A 22,350-nucleotide genomic window follows, 5' to 3' on the forward strand; every position below is an offset into this window, starting at 1 on the left:
GAGTGCAGTGCAAAGTTACGGGTGCAGTGCCACTGCTTTGTTTCCATTTGCCGACAGAGGAACGACGATAGACCCTCCTCTTTTTCTTCCCACAGCAACCTCTTTAGACCCTCCTCTTTTTCTTCTCGAAGCACCCCGGGTCTGATACCATGAAAAAATTTGTGGAAATTGTTGTGATTTTATTATGCAAGGTACATCCTATATATACAAGTAGGAGATTCAATTTCAGTAGGAATTGATTTTTCAAATACATCTAGGAATACCAATTACACATGCATGCAAGAAGGTTCCCAGCAAAGATTGCATTTCATACGAAGGTTACGTGGAGATTCGGTTTCCCAATAATTGGCACTCCTTTATGCTCATGTTGCATACAAATTATGGGGGTCCCAGGTCATGCATCCACCAAGAACATTTCTTCCCTTAAGCGTAAAACTGTAAGATTGTGAGGCGTTTCCACTACATAAGAAAAAACTAGAATTAGATCGTGGAAATGATCGACTCAAATAGATGCTCATCATAAGCTTTTTTTGTATTCCTCCTCTTCCTATTGATTATAAGCATCCAGCAGCACCATGCCAGTAGAAAGAGTTGAGATGCTATTGGGAAACTTGATAGAAGCGACTTTCCGCTTCCGCCTCTCTAGGCTTTACAAGAGCTCCTCCTATATAGAATGCAAAATTCGCCTTCTCCCCCTCCACTATAAAAAATCCGAAAGCTAGCTAAGGTTGTAATTACCGTATCTCCCCAAAAGCTCATCTGACCCGAGGTGGTACGTAGGATTCCCTAGGATTGCTATAACTTGCATGATATAGACCATGAAAAATATGAAGGTGAACCACAATGAGAAAGCACAACCAAATAAGATAAAGGCTTGGTAGCGAATTTTTCCAATAAGCAACTTCCTTATTAGGCCAATGATATTGAATCACTCTCAAATAGGGGTGGCGAGTGGGTATAGAAAGACTAATACAATCTTTTAATTCAACAAGAAGTACCACTAGTGTCACCAGTGTGATAGAATGTGATCCCGAGTGATAAGACGCAGGATAGAAGGTATAGGATGGAACCGAGTTGAGCTTATGGGGGCAAAAGTGAAATATAAAACTAATAATAAATAGTTTAACTTTTGGATGAAACTTGTTAACCTTTAATATAAATAAATAATAAAAATATAAAAATAAACATAAATTTTGAGAAAGAAAAACATCCAAACACATGTATTATATCATATATTTATCATATTAAACAAAAAATAAGTTTGGCATATCATAATTATTTTTACATACAAAATACAAAAAAAATATAAAAAAAATTGAACACATCTATAATTCCATATTTACTCTACTATTAAAAATATGAATAAGATTGTGAAACTTTATTTTGATTAAAATACTCATATTTGAATTTAGTCTCTATTTAATTGTAAGGTTTAAATTGTAAATTGAACTATTATTTTTCACTTTATTCAAATCGTTCAATTTAAATCTTACATTTTTTTTGACAAATGGGCAAAAAAAAAAGATACACAAAAAAGATAAAACATTACAAAAAGAAGAGGCTAGCCAAGTAGATAGACATGCTAATGATACATGAAATTTCACAACTCTATCAGATTATCACATATTTGGATGAGGTGTTTATGTAATCAGATTTAGATTTTGCAATTTGTATGCAGTTAATAATAATAAATCAAAAAACATAAAATTTATAAAAATTTTTGGATATATTATTACTTTCATTATCATCATCTACAATTGCCACGTGCAAAGTACATGCACACTTACTAATGCTAACAAACGACACAAAAATGTTAAAAATATCCATGCAATAATTATTGAGGCTAGTTTTTACAAAAACATGATAACAAAAATTAAAATCGGAAAAATAAACATTTTGGTGAAAAATAACTGCATGGGTATTTTGGATATTTTCATGTCATTAGAAGATTTTAACAAAAGGAGTTTATTGCAACTATGTCACAAAGTTAAGGGGTGGTGATTGTAATTATCAAACTTGAGGGGAAGTTTCAACAACGGTCAGAAAATTGAGGGGAGGTTTCAGCCATTTACCCCAAAACTAAAAACCCTTTTAAGGAATTGCTTGTTTGAGTTGCAACTGTTTTACGTTACTCGGCGCTATAGACAAATGGGACCCATGAAGAGTTGCACCACTCAATACACCTTTTCATCGTCCCATCATGTCTGTTGCTCGTAGAATTGAAAGGGTTGCATATAAACAAACAGTTTCTGGCATTCAGAAAATAGAAACTATAAAAGGAAATTTCTGCGTCTCATCACCGTGCTCGCGTCCCTCTCTGGGTTGGGCTTGGGGCTCCCCATCCTTCCCAACCAAAAGAAACTGAGAGATAGCAAAAAAGGAAGAATAAAAAAAATTCATCTAAATTCAGCTCAGAGATAGATAGATAGAGAGAGGGTCTCCATTTGAATCTCTAGATTGCAGTACTTTGCAGCTCTGGTTCGATCTCTCGGAGTCGCTACTCGCTAATGCGATGCGCTTCTGATTGTTTCATGTCTCACCATAACAAGCGCCCGAACTGCAACGCCAGCAACAGTAGCAGCAGCAGCGGAGGCTCTTTCTCGAGCATGAAGAAGGCTAAGTCTCAAGCTGTGGCTTGCTCTCTGGAGAAGAATGGCCTCCAGCAGCAGCAGCAACAGCAGAACCATGCCCAGCACCATCTTTTTGACGACGACGATTCTTCTATGATTGTCGACGATGATATCAAGGTCGACGCCGTTGATGCAACTCCAATAGCTCTAGGCGTTGGCTCTAGCGGAACCCCTCACGGGGTTGCTGCCAATTTGTCGAGAAAGAAAGCAACGCCCCCTCAACCGGCCAAGAAGCTCGTTATCAAGTTGGTTAAAGGTATGAGTAATTTCACTTTTTTTGCTTCAATTTGGTGGTTTTGTTCGTTAGCCAATAACTTAGGTTTAGCTGTATAATTTTTTCTTCTTTCATCAATTTTCCAATCCAAATTTGCCTGCTGCTCCTCTCTGAGCCTTTTTGTTTTTTGTATTGGCATCTGTAAACCCCAATTTTGTGCGAAATAAAGAAATGATTGTGAAGTGGCATCCTTATTGAATTTTAGAAATTTGCCATTTACATGCCAATTTGGCTTTGGGTTCAGACAGTATTGAATTGTTACTGGGCAGTACACGAGACAAACGATTTTTTATTTGGGTGAAGTTGTTAATGGAACCTAAAAATTGTCAATTTTGGGAACTGAATTGTTTTATTGACGTAAGGGTTCTGATCATTCTTGTATTTCAGCTTTGTTTAGGATTATCGCCACCAAGAACATTATCATTCCATTATCATTCTTGTATTTTTCTTCTTTTAACAGTTAAGTAATTTAAGTGCTTTGTCATGGTGTCACTGGCAACTGTTGGTTCATAGCTAATTGACAAGGTGGGGGCAAATATTCCTTTTGTTCTTTTTATTTTCAATATTAATGCTTTAAGGTTTATCTTTTGTACACCTGAAAGAATTAGAGAGGTCTACTGGCTTGGAGTTTTTTTCCTGCTCAAGTAGCTTTGTGAAAGATAACCAAAATTAGATGAAATAGTCATTTGTCAAAGCAGCACACTTGATCTGGTCAATGCGGTGGTCCTTGCAGGACCTGCTGCCTGCTTGGCAAATTCATGGTTTGAGCTCTAAAGGCAGAAAAGAGCAGGGGTTGGCAGCTGTGATGTGTATAATCTGGTCAGCTTGGAATACAAGAATCTTTAAATCTAAAACAAGGATTGTGGAAAAGCTCATTAATGCATCTATTGGCAGAATTGGGTCTTGAGCCTCAGTTTCTAAGGAGTCCCCCCTGCAACCCCCTTTGGGGCCTCATTATGCTGTTGATTTAGTGATTAATTGAGATGTACTGCCCTGAGTGTGGGGCTACTTAGATGGAACTGCCTTGGAGGGTCTGTTGTATCATTTTCCTTTTTTAATAAAGTTTATCCTTCTCAAAAGGAAAATAAAAACAAATCATTGTTTGTCAAAGTTCCCCCTGCAACTCCCTTCTAATGTATTATAATGCCTTGCAACTATGCTGTTTTCTATTAATAAAATTTTTTCAGTTATCTAATAAAAATGGCAAAAGAAATCATGTTTAAGTTATCGACTGAGAGAAGTCCATGATGGTTTTTGATTGGAGGTTCTTTGCTTTGCTTTGGAAAGAAAGGGGTATGGAAACTGATGGAGTAAGTAGATCCAAGGTTTTAATTGGTTGGTGCATTTCTCCATCTTAGTTAATTGATATGCCAAGAATTTCTGCAAAGTTGGGAAGGTTTTAGTTGATTGTATGTGTGTGTATTGAGTTTGAGTCCCTCTCTCTCTCTCTCTCTTTCTTTATATATATATATATATATATATATATATATATCTAGAGTTGCAGTCTTTCTCATCTCTCTCCTCTGTTTCAGATTTTCTAATCTCTCATAATTCATATGGACTTTCTTTACTCGCCACCACTCACCCAATTAGGGTTTTCTTCTTCTTATCCTACATCAGTAACAATACACGATCTATTATCATTGATAATTGGGTTTTGTGATCCATTTTCCCAGGTCCTTCTTTGCTCCCCTATTTCTAACCTAGTGACTTTTGTATTACTGGATTAGAGTATTTGGTTTGCAATTGCTGCACCTAGTTTGATTCTTTTTATGGGAGGTAATACATACTTGCGCTACAAGAATTGTTAACAGGTTAGAAATCCCTATCTCCCCAGATCTGTATAATGTGTATAAGCTATAGGTAAAGATTAAGTTCCTATTTATTTATTGCCCCATTGCTTGGTATTTATAGATCTCTTTCTATATATTGGGCTGCAACTGGGTGGTAGTCACCGTAGTTCTTCCATGAGGAGACTATTTGGTTTAATTGGGAACTTGTTATAGGTGGAGATGTTTGGTTTGGGAGGATTGAGGGATAAAAGTGTTTCTTTATTGGGTAAATAGTTCTGAGATTATAAAGAGATACAGGGAACCTTGGTATTTAGTGATAGAAAACATCCATGGCATTAGTAATCTTAGTTGTTAAGGTGTTGCTTAGGCACCTGCCTAGGCAATAAGGTGCCCTTTAGGCACCTGCCTAGGCAATAAGGTGCCCTTAGTGAGGTGCCTAGCTTTAAAACCTTGACTTTATGTAAGAAAGGTACGTGCCTAGGCGATAAAGTCACAAGTCAGGCACCTTATTATAATATTGTTACTATGGCTGCATCTTATTAGTTTGTACCAGAGCAGTAGTCTTCTGGTCTGTTTAAGAAGAAAAAAATGGGATACGATTCAAAGAAAAGGTCCAAGTTAGAGTCATTATCATAGAAAACATCACAATGAAGGTATCTATTGGGGGGAAAACATCAAAGTCAAGGTACCCACTTGGTTAAAACAGTAGAAGTTGCTGATAACTATTTCTGATGTATACTTTGTGAAGAAAAGTAGAGGTTGCCTACACTTTGGTCTCCACCTTCCAAAAAATTTGGGCTACCATCATTCTTATCCAGAGACTTATCGACTGACCCACGTGGTGTCTCTTCATCTTCGTTTGACGTCTGTACATTTTTTTTTGATGAATTCGACGTCTGTACATTATTCGAGACCTTCTGGCTCGAATGCTTTTTTCCATGTGTAACCCAACCTTCAAGGATGTCGACATCTTCTTCCTTAGAACCTTTCATCCAAAGAGTCATTTCACCTTCCAGCAGAACCCAAACCTTAAGCCAACAACCATTAATGAGCATCTCTACGCATGTAGGAATTTTTTCGAGCTTCAGACCATTGACCCTAACTCTTGCTGCATGAAGATATTGGAGATTAAAGGCTATCAACAAACCACCTAGAACTTGAATAAATTTTACCAGAGTTTCCTCATTCTAGTAATTGAAGGGAAGCCCTACCAGCTGGAGCTCGAGAGGACTTTCTGAGATGTTATTCTGGTTACAAGATGGAAACCAGTTCTCTACCCTTACTCTTCAATTGGAGTTTCCACCGACTCGGCATTTGGGGTCACTACTTCTTCACCGGCTCCATAAAACATAGCCTTTGAGTCATCAAAAGGTCTAATTATAACATTACCTTTTAAATTAAATCTCTTCGCAACCGCCCCTGCAACATTCTCCCAATATTGGACTCTCTTGTCTACAGTCAAAATCAAGTTCTTCTCCCATTCTCCATCCGCTACTTCTAAGAGCAGTCTTGACTCCTAGAGTCACTGCAAACTATGGCTTGAGGTCCTTTGACGCTTTGTTCTTCATCCTTTGAATTATTTTTTGAGTTATCTCTGTAACTCTGCTTATCACTGATTTCTGAGCCACCACGAAGATTTGAGCTTTGTCTTCTATCTACACTTAGTAGATGCTCCTGCAGAGCCTCTGAGGACATTCTCCATCCTACTCTCTCTCTACCCTCTGGCACACACAACATGTGTTTTCTATTATCCCCACCAACTTCCATAATCGCTACAAACCAACCCTTAGTATTTCTTCTCATCTCAACTTCATAACTCTTCCCAGTTGCCTCTACTTTGCTCTTCCAGCCTAATTTTTTAACAGAGAATCGCCCCATCCAAGAAACCCTTCAGCCATATGATCACTTCCTCGGCCACTAAAATGGTGGCTTTATTTATTTATTTTTGGTCAGTAAATGGTGGCTTTATTTTCTTCTCTGATCTTTAACCTTTCCTTACCCTCATATCCGTTTTTTTCGAAACGGAAGCTTTTGGCTTCAACTTTCACTTCCTTTCTCCAGAACACCGTCCGATCTGATTATGGAAAGCTTTCCTTTGGCTCCTTTCTTTCCAGATTGTCCAAAGTCCAAACCAAAGCTGCTCTTATTGTCCTCCACATAATCCTTCATCTTCTGTTGCCTCAAGAAGTCGGAATTGAACAAGCTTACTACATCTTGTGGTGGGACTCATCTGCAACCAAGAGATAGGAGAGAGTCATACAAATCGGCTTGATGCAAGATCAACTTCTTTGATGTCAATATGATGCAAGAGGGACTTGTAAGAAAAGAGAGAAAATAAAATAACCCAGGAATTAGCACATAGGCTCCTCTAGGAATTATCACCGATAGGAACCATTGGGAATCAACACTATAAAGAAAATTAAAATTACTCCAACAATCCAGCTAGCAGATTCACCTCTTCACTCCCTAAATTTACTCCTGCTACACAACTTTTGCCCCAATTAATTTTAAGGTTGGAGATCCTCTAAAATTTATGTACTATCCTTTTTAGGTTCATAAGTTCTGCTTTCCCCTCTCAAAACAAGATAATATCATCTGCAAACTGTTGATGTGTAACCACCACTTCCTCCCTTCCAACTCTCCAACCTCTAAACATATTGTTAGCATCTGCCCTTATGATCAATTCACTCAACACATCGATTACCAAAGTAAATAGGAAGGAGAAAAGGGGATCTCCTTGTCTAAGGCCCCTTTTGGCAGGGGAAAAAATCTCTTGCTACTCCATTTACCAAAATTGAGAAGTGACATGAAGAAATGCAGCCGTTCACCCATCCACACCATCTTGCTTTGAAACCCCTACGCTTGAGAATGTCCATAAAAAACTTCCAGTTCACCATGTCATAAACCTTTTCTAAATCCAACTTACAAACCAGTCCCTTTTGCTTCTCCCTTCTTCTGAACTCTACACATTCATTGGCAATGAGAATTTGATCCATTATTTTTCTCTGAAAAACAAAGGCCCCTTGATTTGGAGAAATCATTGAGGGAAGTACATTTTTTATTCTTAGGGCCAAAACCTTGGAAATGATTTTGTACATGCTTCCTATCAGACTTATGGGCCTAAAGTCCTTCGGCTGGATTACATCCACTTTCTTTGGTATCAAAAGCAATGAAAGTTGCATTTGCACCTGAGTTAAATTTGCCCCTCTCATAGAATTCATCAAAAACCTCCATCAGGTCACCCTATCTCTCGGCAATCTTGATAGAATGCCATTGTAAAACCATATGGTCCTAGGGCTTTAGGTCTCTCCATCGAGAACTACATTTTTCACTTCCTGAACCTCAAATTTCTTTTCCAAGGATTCCAACAACTCTTTATTTCCAGCCCTCCATTCCGGGCCCTCTAAATCTTCTCTTGAACTTCTCGAGCCCTCGTATAGTGTTTTGCAATGGTTCACAATCCCTATCTCTTGTCAATACTTGCCCATTTCATTACAATTTCAGCACTAAGTTTTTCCTCTTTCTCCCATTTGTCAACATATGGAAAAACTGGTATTGCCATCCCCTTTCCTGAGCCATTGACATCTAGATTTTTGTCTCTAAGTATTCTTAGAATGTCTTCTAGATCCGTTTTCAACCCCCATCTCTCTTTCCTATCTTCTGAACTCAAACTTCTCTCAGCTTCCTCACCATCTAGCTCCTCTATTCTACTTTCCTGTTTTCTTTCTCCAATCTTTCCAAAATTCTCTTTATTCCAAAATCCAAACCTTAATTCTTGCTTTCAGCATCTATAGTTTCTTATAGAATCTATAACCCTTCCACCTGAGCTCCACTTGATCATCCTCCCACCACTCCTTCACCTTTGGCAAGAAATCATGGTGCAGTAGCCACATAGTCTCAAATCTGAAAGGGCAAGGGCCACCCCCACCCTCTCTTGGGCCAGACTTATTGGGCAATGGTCTGAAACAGGTCTTGGCAGTTCTGTGACTATCGCCATTCCACTTCCCAATTAGTTGTGATAAGGAATCTGTCTAATTTACAACAAGTGGGGACCTCTTGAAAATTTGACCAAGTAGAATTCTCTCTGTGAATAGGTTAGTCCTGCAACTCAAAGGTCTCTACGAAGAGGTTAAACTTCCTCATATTCAATGTAATCCAGTGGTTTGGTGGGTTTCCACTCAAAAGTCTTATGACATTAAAATCTCCCCCCAAACACTAGGGACCCTCCCATAAACCTCTCACTATTGCTAATTCCACCCAAAGTTCCTCCCTTTCCTTATAAGAGGTGGGTTCATACACATTAGTTAAAACCCATTCGCAATCATCCACCCTCCTCTTCAACTCTTTGGGCATTGAATACTTCCCAATTAACTCCTTGTACACTCCAACTCTGCATTTTTCCATGAAGTTATAACTCCCCTTAATGCTCCCCAAGATTGTGTGTATGCCCATCTTACGTCTCTAGCTGACCATATACTTCTCACCCGCTTCCTGATTCTTGAATCAACACAATGTCTGGTTTTTCTCTCCTCAACAGATCCCTAATCACTCCTCCTTTTTTTGAGTTTCCTAACCCTCTTACATTCCAGCTTATCAATTTCATGGACACCAAAACAAAATGCACCCTGAGCAGACGATTCCACTTACCACTTCTTCCTCTTCTTCCTTCCAACACTCCTTTATCATAATCCACCTCACACTTTAGCCTTTCCACCTAACTTAACTTTTTCTTTCTTTGCTTTTTTACACCATTTCCTCTAATCCTAGGCTCCTCTAGCTTCTCCTTCTCCCCTTCCCCCCCTTTTTTTTTGTTTTCCCCTTTTCATTTTTTGAACCGGCTTCTGCTTTTATTCTTCCATCACCCTTAACTTCCTTCTCAAAACTAGGACTTGGAGTGTCACCCTCCTCATCCCTTTCATTCTGCTTAGCCATCTCTTCCTCCACCTGAATTCTAAACAGTTCCATAATCAGCTCCCATATTCTATCCCATATCTCCATGTCTACTATTTTCAAAAGCAGATCACCAATCACCTCTATTTCTTGCACGTGATCATCCTGATTGGTAGACTGCAAGGTTGGGCTAGTCTCCCCTGTAGGCACAACACACACAGGACTAGAAGAAACATTTGTAGCAACAAAAATTGGGTTCAAATGAGAATTTTGTACAAAGGGATGATTTGCTGGAGGATTTGGCGAACCCTTAACCCCAATCATTGGGCTTAATCCGGAGGTGTTACCTTCACAACCAACCTCTAGATAGTTAGCTGTGGGAATGGGGCAGTTTGTAGTTCTACTAAGAAGTTCTGGGTTGACTTCACAACTCCTACTGATACCCTGTACTTGGTCTTGTTTTGAACGCAGTTCTCCTCTGTTCTTTGTCTTAGATTTTACTTCCTTTGAAGTGGAGCCTAATCTTCCTACCTCTTTCCCAGGCTGGACCGAGAGACTAGGAAGTGTGGTAGAGAGCTCGTTGTCAAACAGTAGTCTCAAACCATCTTCTGCTTCTTCCCCAAGCCGAGATTGGCACTTAATTTTAACACTGCTGAAGCTGGAACCTTTAGAGTTCTCCTCTCCTTCCATATTGTCCTCCAAGCTTATCCACCCCGAATCTATTATTTCAGCCTTGCTCTTCTTTCGATTGTACTTTGGATTTAGCTTCTCTGGACTGGAAGAGTAGGAAACCAGTCTCAGCTCCCAGTCAAGCCCCAAACTAGATCCTGCTGTTGAGCCTGCCACTGGAGTTTTGCATTGAGAGGAAGATTTCGCCGCTGCAGCTTTAGTTTGGGTCGATGATACACCCAAACAATGGTCCCCTACTTAGCTTCTCTGGACTGGAAGAGTAGGAAACCAGTCTCAGCTCCCAGACAAGCCCCAAACTAGATCCTGCTGTTGAGCCTGTCACTGGAGTTTTGCATTGAGAGAAAGATTTCGCCGCTGCAGCTTTAGTTTGGGACAATGATACACCCAAACAATGGTCCCCTAACTCTCGATCTGTTTTAGTAGTCACATGATCACTACATGACTTCCTTTTTGGTTCTAAGTTTTTCAACTTTAATGGGCCAGGCCTATTTGACCCAACAGCACTCCCACTCTCTTCTAATGTCACGTGTCTATTTAAAGCACCTCGTGACTGGGCCAAGCCATTCGAAGGCGCACTAAGAATTAATTCTCCTTGTCTCGCATTTGTCTCCACCCTGAACATTTGTTTAAATTTGAACCTGCCATGCCTCCATCTTTTGAACACATTAATGCCTGAGTAAAGGTTTTAAACATACCCATTGAACCTCTGACTTGTTGCTTCGAATTACCAAACAGAGAGGTAACTTGATTTACACCTTTCCAATTCTCAGCCTTTTCAGTTTCCTTATTCATGAAACTTTCTAATTTTCTCCATTCTCCTCTATCTCTAAGGCTGCCTCGAGACCAGGTTTTGGCCATGTCAGTTTCATCTTCTCCAGCCCTTCCTTCCTTCCACCATCGAGGTTCCACAGAGGTAGCTATCCAAGCTTTGAACATCTGACCATCTGGGAAAACTTCTACAGAACGTGGGATTAGTTCTGGCTTCGCTCCATTCACCTTAATAAGTACTGCTCTGAGGTCTGATGCATCCACAGTTGAGAGTTCCCTACCAGACAACTTTGCAATTCTGTTAAATATCTCATCCGACCATAGATGATAAGGCAGCCCCAGAATTCTCATCTTAATGCAACCTGTCGGGTCTACAGTTTTCTCTTTGCAACTTGGGGACTATCTTCCTACCACTGCCATTCCTTGCTTTGTTATTGCCGACACAGCTTCAAAGTTTGGCCAGGGATTTCTACAAGATTCCACAGCCTTCTTCCCATCAATAGGAATAATCTGCAGCATTTCTGAGACCTTCAAAACTTGTTGAATCTCTTCACCCATGGTTTTCCAATTTGTAACTTCCCTGTTCATGGAGATTACTAGTTTGTTCTCCCACTCTTTTTTGGATTTATTGATCCAGTCTCATCGACCCTAAACTTGCATCAATCTGAGCATCCTTATCCGTATTGGTTTCCCTTTTTCTGTTTCCTTCTACTCTGTTTCTTCCATCTTCTCTTTGGAGTTCTTCTGACTCTCTTCCTTTCTGAATGGAGAACTCCTTTCATTCACTAACACTAGAAACTCCTGCATTGCTTGTATTATTTTATCCAACCTGAGGCTTCTCTCTCTTCAAGGAAGCAAGTGGACTGTTTCAGACCCTCTCCATAGTATTTGTAGATGCCCACAAATCTTTGCTTTTTGTTCTCTTTTCTTTCAGCACAATATCTTCTTCCCTCTTCCACAAGACTACACTTCCATTATATTGTTCACAAGGTTCTCTTAACTCCCTACAGGAATCCCTGAAACCAGGAGACTGCTCTCTCTTCAAGAATCAGCGAAGCTTCTCTCAGCTCCACTACCTTCAGGGAAATTCCTCTTCTTGTCCAAACTTCTTCCAAAGCAAATGTTTTGGAATGTGAGAGATAGGGTGGGTGATCACGTTGTTGCATTGGAAAAGTATAGGTAAATATTTAGGGATGTTATGCAGATGCGACTGTGAGAGATAGGGTGATCATGGGCAAGGCTGGGCTTAGCACAGGGTATAAGAGGTATAGGGAAAGACCAGCAAAAAAAAAAAAGAAACCTCAGCAAATATGCAGAAGTTAATTTGTATCTGAAATTTTACCAAAAAAACAAATATCCTCAGAAAAATGCAAAAGCTGTTGTGGCACTTCTTTTTGTTCTTTTGGCCTCATTGTTTGCACTTTGCAGTGCAATTTCATTAGCCTGGTGCAAAAGTATGGGAGTGTTGGAGTGGGAATTCTGGTTTGCTTTTTTTTTTTAAGTTTTACTTTGTTTTGTTTGTTTGCAGTGCGGGTGAAGTAAAATAAAACCTAAAGCAAAAGCTAACCAGAACACACTCCCATTTATCTGTACTAGTGCAAATGAAATTGCAATGCAAACAAATGGAGTATTTATTTCAGTTTTTGTATTGAAGGTATTTGTTTATAGATGCATTTTCAACTAGACAACCATGTTATGTTTAGTAATGCATTTAGCATATTAGCATAATATAATTTAAGCAGATTATTTATATAAAATCCGTTGGGGTCTAGGATTTTATGGCAGTTGTAAAGTTGTTTAGGGTTGGCTGATCCCTATCCAAGGTGTTCCCTTTGGGGAGGATCTGTTGTATTCTATCTGGTTTAATAAAATTACCTCACCTTTTCTCAATATATATATATATATATATATAATCCGTTAACTGTTTTATTGAAATATGCTCCACATGCAAGTAATGATGGGTAAGTAGCACACAATTTGGAGAAAAGTTTTTTGGTGAATATGTTTTCGATTCCAACATGCTTTACATTTTGGAATTATAAATGGTATATTGTTATACAATTTCTATAACAGTGTGCCTGATTATTGTTTCATGAAGCTAAACCGAAGCTGCCAACAAATTTTGAGGAGGATACCTGGGCAACATTGAAGTCAGCCATTAGTGCCATATTTCTGAAGCAGCCAGACTCTTGTGACTCTGAGAAGCTTTATCAGGTAAGACTTTTCTGCAGTATTGTTGTTTTGTTTACAATGCATCTTCATTCTGAGGCATGAATATTATTGTGCATTTGGTTAGAAATAAACCACCTACCTTGTCATTAGGCTGTTTGTGATCTTTGCCTCCACAAGATGGGAGGAAATCTTTATCAACGAATTGAGAAGGAATGTGAATCACACATTTCAGCTGCACTACAATCTTTGGTTGGCCAGAGCCCAGATTTGGTGGTTTTCTTGGCTCTTGTAGAGAAATGCTGGCAGGATCTTTGTGACCAAATGTTGATGATTCGTGGTATAGCCTTATATCTTGACAGAACATATGTAAAACAAACCCCAAATGTGCGTTCATTGTGGGATATGGGGTTGCAACTGTTTCGCAAACATCTCTCTTTGTCTTCAGAAGTTGAGCACAAAACAGTCACGGGCCTTCTGAGGTTGATTGAAAAGGAAAGGTATGTTTGGTGCTTTCAAGATTTCAATTTCTAAGAAAAGTGGAAACATAATAATCTTGACTTCTAGGTATCAATACTTATGACTCATGACAGCATTGTACTACTCTTGAAAATTTATCTTTTTGCTCTCTCAGGAACATTGCAACCACTATTAGATTTTTGTGTTTAAGGCTGCGTTTGGAAATGATGCAAAGGGAGTGTAAATCCCGGTTCAGGGTAAATTTGCACTCTGGTTCACTTTTGCCTGTGTTTGGCTACATTACGTTTATGCATTGACAAATGGCAGAAAACACATTTTCCAATGCATATTTACATTGATAATAAGATGTAAAAGTATATCAATAAAAAAGAAGTAAATTTGCATTCAAGTGGGCTTTGGATAAAAGGCATATGCTTTATTGGAATTTGTGTTTGCATCCCATTACAGCTAAAAGTCTGTTTGGTAAAAAGGTAAATTTGTCAGTGCAAAACTAACCCAACTTTGCAATTTATATGGACCGTTTTACGCTCTACATATTTGCATTCACACTTATTTGCATCGTTTCCAAACACAGCCTAACTGAATAGGTTAATAAGTCACCTTTTTGTTCTGGTGTTAAATTGTTCATTGCTGAGATCTTGGTCAATGTTAAACAAATAGAGCAATCTTGGTGCTATGATTGTTACAGTTCTGCATAAAACCTAGTTGTGAGTCCCTCTTCTTATTATGTTTTGATATGGTCTAGGTTTGAATTTTTAGCTTGCAATAATGTTTCAGGACATATATTGCCTTTCAAAGATAGATTGCCTAGGAAGGAGTGATCTTATTTGATCAGTTGATAGCAATGTTATGAAAATTGTAATCGTATCATAAATTGTAAGATTTTTTTTCCGATTTTTCTAAAAGTTGTCAAAAAACCATAAAAATACCTAAGCTTCTCAAAGATAGAGAAAATTGCTTTACACTAGCTTTCAGTACTGACCAGATTTATCATATCCTACTAAGAAAAGGATGAGACCTTATCCAGAAGTTGTTTAAAAAGAACCATAATGTTTTATATTCTCTATTTCTCTGTTCACTTGTTAGACAGACTTAGACATGCATCATGATTCATGAAAAATACTAAGATAAGAGACATGCATAGTTGCATAAGCCGTAGAGTCCATACATGCTCAATTTCATCATTCAAGAATCAGGAATAAAATAATTCAAACTTCAAGCTACAAATTGAGACATTGCAAATGAATATTATATACAATATAAGAAATTATAAACTGAGATACAAAAATCTTTAAAGGCTGAACCGTATGCAGTATTACAAGGTGTTCAGATTGCAAAAGAGATCAACGAACCTGGTGATTGAAGGGGACTCCAAGGTGGTGGTAGGCTGGGTAAAAGATCCGGAGTCAGTGATTTGGTGTTATAGAGATGAAATGAAGAAGTTCCAGTGCTTAACACAGCAGATGGATTTGATTATACAATGGGTGGGGAGGGAAGCTAATGCATTGGCTGATTCTTTAGCTAAGCAAGGGGCAATTAGGGAGCAGTTGTGTTTGGAGAAATTGTAATTATTGTGCTGTTTTTTATTTAATAGTGAGGCTACACCTTGCACCTCCCCTTGGGATGTTTGTAACAGTGCTTATCCTTATTGGTTTTAATGATCTTTTACTTGTCAAAAAAAAAAAACTGAGGTACAAAGTGAAAGGTATTCATTATATGCATGGAGAACAGTAAAGTCAAGGTCAACCAGTACCAACCCCAAGATTAACATTGAATAATAAATAATATAGTTTAATTAGGTCTTTCTCAACTACCAAACCCATATAATAAAGGAAGAAAAAGGGGTGCCTAGAAAAAGAAGAAGAATGGAGCAGTCCCTCAATTTTGACATCAAAAACTGAGGGGAAAGAAGAAGAATAAGAATGGGGTAGACCCCTGATTTGGCTTCAAAATCTGAGGGGGAAGAATCCCTTGTTTTTGGCATAAAAACAGCCATCAAAATCTGATTGGCTGGTTAGTGTTGGAAGAAGAAGGTACTTCGATCCTTGGGCACTTGATAAGAGAAATTAGAATTTTGGTGTCTCGTATGAATTGCTAATTCAATTGGATTCCTAGATGTGCTAAAAAGTCCAATAGATACTCTTGCTAGGGAAGGAGTAGCTAGAGGAGAATTAGTTTGGCCGTTTGGGGGGTCAATCCAGGGAGGCAAGTGTAAAATTGTGTAGCAGTTAGTTTTTTTTTTTTGATGAGTTAGCAGTTTCTTAGTATTAAGTGCTTTGAATCAGGTCAACATTCATCTGTTGCGGATTTTTTCTTAATTCCTAAATCACAACTCTTGGGAATGAATGGCTTTTCAGTTTTCACTTGTTAATATAATTCTTTTCTATTGTAGCTGATTACAAAAATTCTTGGACAAGAAGTCACCATCTTGTTCCTGTTCATAGTTAATGGTCTTTGCACTGATAGTTCTTTTTGTTTAACACCTTCTAATGCACAATGTTTGTTTATGATCTACCAGATTAGGTGAAGCAATTGATAGGACGCTCCTCAATCATCTTTTGAAGATGTTTACTGCTCTAGGAATTTACTCAGAAAGCTTTGAGAAGCCATTTCTTGAGTGCACATCTGAATTTTATGCTGCAGAGGGTGTGAAGTACATGCAGCAATCAGATGTTCCAGATTATCTGAAGCACGTGGAGGTACTTTGTTGTTGATTTCTTTTCTTGCTACCTATGTCTTTTCTTTCCATTTCCCCCCTTTTTTCTGTTGCTCTACTGAGTTGTGCATTTTATGTTGCACTTATTATTTATTGAGAAGGGATCTCTACTAGCTTGAATCCAAGTTATATGTTTTTACTTTCAATGAATTGAAGCATGCATGCTTGCAGCTGAGGTTGCATGAGGAGCATGAAAGATGCTTACTCTATTTGGATGCATGTACGAGGAAGCCACTGGAAGCTACTGCAGAAAGACAACTTCTTGAGCGCCATACCTCTACAATTCTTGATAAGGTATGCTTCATGTTTAGACTTTGCAATTCTCTGTTTAATTATCCAGTGCTTTTTTTTGTAGTTTGGAACTTCTGACATAACCTCTTTTACTTCTGTTTGTTCATTGTGGCCTTTTCAGGGATTTACATTATTGATGGATGGGAACCGTATTGAGGATCTTCGGAGGATGTATACACTGTTTTCAAGGGTTTCTGCTCTTGAATCTCTAAGGCAGGCTCTTAGCTCTTACATCCGGGGTACTGGGCAGGGCATTATTATGGATGAGGAGAAGGACAGAGATTTGGTGCCTTCTCTTTTGGAGTTTAAGGCTTCTCTTGATACAATATGGGAAGAAAGCTTCTTCAGGAATGAATCCTTTTGTAACACCATAAAGGATTCATTTGAACATCTAATTAATCTTCGTCAGGTTTGTATTGTCTTAACAGACTTCTTCTCTGATCAGGAAATGCCTTATCTTGACACTTGAAAGACAGAAATTTACCTAGAGAAAGAGAATGAAGACTTGGACATAGAAAATTGATAGAAAACAGTAAAACAACACCTAGGAGCTTTCTGAGACTCTAAGTAACAGCTGAAGTGGCTAAAGAAAGGTCATTACTCAATGTTTGTCCTGGGCTCCCAGCTTCCTGGGATCTTGGGATATAGGTAGACTCAACACCGACCTAATCTTTGTTTTTTTTTTAATTGTTTGCACAAGTGGCTACTCCTGGACCCAGACCTGTGATCTCATGCTTGTCAGGCCAAGGTTTTACCATTATACCAAGCTGAAGGACTAGACTTAATGAATTATTGCATTGTCCTTTTGTGGATAAGTTATTAAGGAGCCCCTTAATGGATGAATGTCATGTTGGGTAGATTACTATACCTTTAAATATTTGTTATATAATCATTTTATCCACTAAAAGACAAAGCAATAAGTTATTCAGTTCAACCACTTCCGCTATTATCCAATGTCCCTCTAGTTATGAGAATGGGTTACAACATTTTAGGCTTCAATACAATGTAAAACCAATATGGAGGAGCAGGGAGATGAATCCAGCCTATGAGGTTTGATGTTTGGCATCATGTACATAGTATTCTTTTGAGAAATTAACAGAATCCTTAGTTCATCATCATCATTGTTAACATCCAAGCCTTATCCCAACTATATGGGGTTGACTACATGGATCCTGTTTTGCCATTCTGTTCTGTTTAATCCCATATCTATTGTTAATTATGAGTGCTTAGATAATTTCTTACTACTTTGATCCATGTCCTTTTTGGTCTACCCCTAGCCCTTCTAACCCCTTCAGGCTTCAACTTGCAATACATCACTTCTTATGGGTGCTGTCAATGGTCTTCTATGCATGTAACTAAACCATCTTAGTCTACTTTCTCTTATTTTATACCTGTTGGAGCTACTCCTAGGTTCCTTTGAATGACTTCATTTCTGATTCTATCATTTTTAGTTTTCCACTCATCCAGGGCATACGTTTGTCCCACACTATTTTTTTTACACGTTTCTTGATTGCCCAACACTTTGCTCTATATAGCATAGCTGGCCTTACAACTGTTATATAGAATTTTCCTTTTAATCTAAGTGGTATTCATCTATCACACACCCTCCTTTTTTGTCCATCCTGCTCTAATTCTATGTGTGACTTCCTCTTCAATCTCTCACTTATGAGGAATTATCAAACCAATGTACCAGAAGAATGCCACATTGAGTTATTTCTTGGTCTCCAATCCTGAGTGTATCCTGATTTGCACTCCCTATTATTATTAAATTTGCATAGCATATATTCTGTTTTAGTCCTACTTATTTTAAAACCTCTTGTTTCTAAAGTATTTGTCCATAAACCTAATTTTGCAAACAATCTTTCATTAGTTTATCAATTAAAACAATGCCATCAGCAAACAACATGCATGATACACCATAGGCCTTCTGAATATGTTTAGTCAATTTGTCTATGAATAACACAAATAAATAAAGGATAAATTCTGAACCTTGGTGAAGACACATCAAAACTGCGAAGTCTGATGTCTTGCCCTCAAATTTTCTATAACAAAATCCTTAGTCTCAGTTTGGAAAGAGTACAAATAGAAATATGTATATTGCAAATACAAGGTTTACAATACAATATACATGGTTTTGCACTGTACATATTTCTATTTGTACTCTTTGCAAACTGAGCCTTAGTTACAGATCCAAAAAAGAGCTACAAACCCCAGCTTTAGCCAGAACATCAGTCTTGTGGCATTAGAAAAGGCACCTTCCAGAGGCTCCATATAGAGGGTTGGTAAAAACCTTGATCTTTTCTTCATTGTTTTGGAATATCTGTCTGTAAGTTTTTGCTCTTTAGATTTTGGTTGTTAGTTATCTGACAGAAAACAACAACTATATCATAGACAGAGTGAGCAGAAAGATGGGAAAACTACAATTTTTTTTGGTTGTTATTTCTTTGAAGCATAAGCTCTTCTAGTCTTCTGAATAAGCAACAAAAGAACTCAACAATTGAACTATATTATGTTCATTTTACATGGTTCACAGTTTGTGAATTTAGCATTGATAAAAAAAGTTTGTGAATTTATCCTATGTCCACATGGATATAGAAGAAAAAAAGGTCATTACCCATATTGGTCCTACCTATCTAGGGTTTTTGGAGTGGACTGGATACAAACCTAACTCATGGCATTTTTGCACAAAATGGGTGCTCTGAGACTTGAACTTGTATTGTCATGCTTATCATCCTGAGATTTTATAGCTTATTTTTCACTTGTGTGACTTGAGGTGAGTGATTCCCTAGGTCCTATAGTGATTTTAGGAACCCTAGGGAGTGATTCCTAGGCTTCTCTTCTTTCTGCTATCTTTTCATCTTCTCTCTCGGGGTTTTGAGCTTTAGCTATCCACAGCCAAAGACCTGGAAAAAGGCAATCAGAAACCATCATTCTACATCAATTAAAGGACTGAGAATGACTGAGTTTGATCTCAGATAAGTCTCCTCAATTCTCAACATCCACAGACCTTCTCTAGAAAGAGAAACTTCTCCCTCTAAATTTTCTCTACAAACCTTGGTGAAAACCAGATCTGGTTCAGCCATCCTCCATATGTAAGGTTCCTTTTCATCCCACTAAAACAGTTAAAATACTCACTAAAAATCCTAGTTATTAAAGGTTTTTAGTTTTGATGGTGCATATCGTTTTCTGATGATATTGATTGATGAAACCAAAAAATGATCAAATGTTAAATTAGATTTATGGACAAATACATCATAAGCAGGTGGTTTTAAAATAAGTAATACCAAAATAGAAAATATGCAATGCAAATATTTTCAAATTCATAGGATTGGAGACCGAGAGTTTATCTCACTGTGACCACTTCTATTACCTTGTTTGCAAATTCATAGCAAGGGAGAGATCGAAGAGAATGTTCCCCATAGAAATGGAGTGGGATGGGAAAACTGGAGGGGTGCATCTAGAGTCTTATATGATGGGAGAATACCACTTGAGCTAAAAGGAAAATTTTATAAAATGGTTATAAGGCCAGCAATGCTGTATAGAGCTGAGTGTTGGGTAATCAAGAAACAACATGTCTAAAAATGAGTATGGTAGAAATTGAATGCTGACATGGATGAGTGGAAAAACTAGAAAGGGTAGGATCAGAAGTGAACATATTCGAAAGAACCTAGGAATAGCTCCAGTAGGTGATAATATGAGGTAATGTAGATTAAGATGGTTTGGGATGTGCAGAGAAGTCCATTAGCATTAGTAATAAGTGATCTATTACAAGTTGAAGGGGCTAGAAGAGCTATGGGCATCCCATATAGTTGGGACCAGGCTTAGATGATCATGATGATAATTGGTCATCAAGAAGCTCTTCCCAGGTCAGTTTCTGATTATGAATCCGTTTTTTTGCTTAGAATAGGCTTTCAAAGAAGACTGTCTCCCTTTAAATTTGAACAGATTTGGTCAAGTAATGGGATTCCAGGAGAAGTTGGATACGTGGTTGGACAACATTCCCTTTGAAGACCCTCCATGCATGCTTTATAGGCTAAACTCTAACTGATGAAAATCAAATTAAGGATCTGAGTTACTCAATTACATGGAATTGGGAAGGTAGAAGTGAGAAAAGGAAAATCTCTTTAGACCATAAGGAGGATTGGTATTCTTGAAGAAGTAATTCATATTAGTAAAGCAGATAAGGAAGCAAGAAAGAAAGTGAAGGAAGAATACTTCATGGCTAGAATGGAAGCAGCTTATTGGAGACAAACTGTGGGTTCAATGGCTGAGGAATGAGATAAGAGCACCAAGTTTTTGCATCAAATGGTAAGTGCTCATCTCATAGCAGGTATAATTCCATTGTCGAAATTAATGTTGAGGGCTTGAGGGTAAGTTGGTTGAAGGGGAATGAGAGGTTTAGGGGTCCATAGATTGCCACTTTAAGAAGCTGTTTTCTGGGTCAGTTGGGTTTGGACCAAAGCCAGGTAATATAGTTTTCTCCCAAATATTGTATGCTGATGCAGATTGTCTGGAAAGCCCTTTTGATGAGAAAGATTTGAAAGATTTATGTAAGGACAAGTTCTGGGCCCCAATGGCTATCCCATAAGCCTTTTCATATCCTGTTGGGATTTTCTAGGATCTGATTGTGTTTAGGTGAGGGGAGCTTTTAATCTCTATTGGTCAATACTCAATACTTGAATTTGCTAAGAACACTTGCATCCAGACTTAAGAGAGTCATCTGGACCAAAATTTATGATGTGAAGGGTGCATTTATGGAAGGCTGTTCGTTGGGACTTTGTAAATTAGCTTAGATTAACTCTTACATCCATATGATGGTTATTAAGTGGAGGAAATTGATCGGCTCTTTCCATTCCTTCTCCTTTACTTTTCCATCCTGATTAATAGCTCTACCAAAGGTCACTTTAAAAGGAGCTAGGTTTCTAAGGTGGGGAGACCCCATGCCCCTTTTCCTTTTATTATCATTATTATTCTAGGAGCCTTGAGCTGTTTAGTGATGAGAGCAGTGCAGACTAGTTTGGTTAAGGGCTTTGAAGTAACCCCTGAAGGTCCAAAGATCTCCCATTTGCAGTTTGCTAATGATGCAATTTTCTTTTGTGATGCTAATCATGAAATGTGAAGGTGGGCTTTGGCACAACAGTTGGGTTGCTCTATTGCGATCTGGGTGGCCAAGGTTCAAATCTTGGAAACAGCCTCTCTGTATGTACAGGGGTAAGGGCCGTAAGGCTGCATACATGTATCCCTCCCAGACCCCACATTGGCAGGAGCCTCATGCACTGGGCTGCCCCATATGCTAATCATGAAGTGTTGAGGTACTTGAGATGCATTCTGGTGTGTTTTGAAGTTGAACAAAGTTTCTTGGAGTTGAGGACATGGAAAATCTAGTTGATTTGGTAGAGGCCCTTGTCCATGCATCCAACAATCTTCTTTCATCTTGTTTCTGCCCATGGGAGCTAATTATAAATCAAAGTCAATTTGGAATTCAGTCATCAAGGGGATTGTCAGGAAATTGGCTGGGTGGAAGTGTGATGTTCTTTCCAGTGGCAGTTGGGTACCTTGCTTTAGAGCGCCCTTTCTAATTTGCCTATGTATTATCTCTCTCTGTTCACAATGCCAGCTGCAGTGGTGGATATAATTTAGAGAAAAAAG

The 22,350-nt window shown here is 38.3% G+C and overlaps 1 protein-coding gene across 1 annotated transcript in view; it reads left to right on the forward strand.

The window, feature by feature from the left end:
• Positions 1–2,296: 2,296 nt before the first annotated feature.
• LOC148862119 (cullin-4-like) overlaps positions 2,297–22,350 on the forward strand; it is a 38,892-nt gene continuing 18,838 nt past the window's right edge. The window contains exons 1-6 of the mRNA XM_088983658.1: positions 2,297–2,886; positions 13,144–13,259; positions 13,368–13,714; positions 16,213–16,393; positions 16,582–16,704; positions 16,823–17,110. Of these exons, the coding sequence (XP_088839784.1) occupies positions 2,508–2,886; positions 13,144–13,259; positions 13,368–13,714; positions 16,213–16,393; positions 16,582–16,704; positions 16,823–17,110 (1,434 nt within the window). The 5' untranslated portion in view covers positions 2,297–2,507. The remainder of the gene's footprint in view (positions 2,887–13,143; positions 13,260–13,367; positions 13,715–16,212; positions 16,394–16,581; positions 16,705–16,822; positions 17,111–22,350) is intronic.

Source organism: Nelumbo lutea, chromosome 4, assembly GCF_056320005.1.
Source record: "Nelumbo lutea isolate HS-2025 chromosome 4, American lotus-T2T, whole genome shotgun sequence".
NCBI lineage: Eukaryota > Viridiplantae > Streptophyta > Magnoliopsida > Proteales > Nelumbonaceae > Nelumbo > Nelumbo lutea.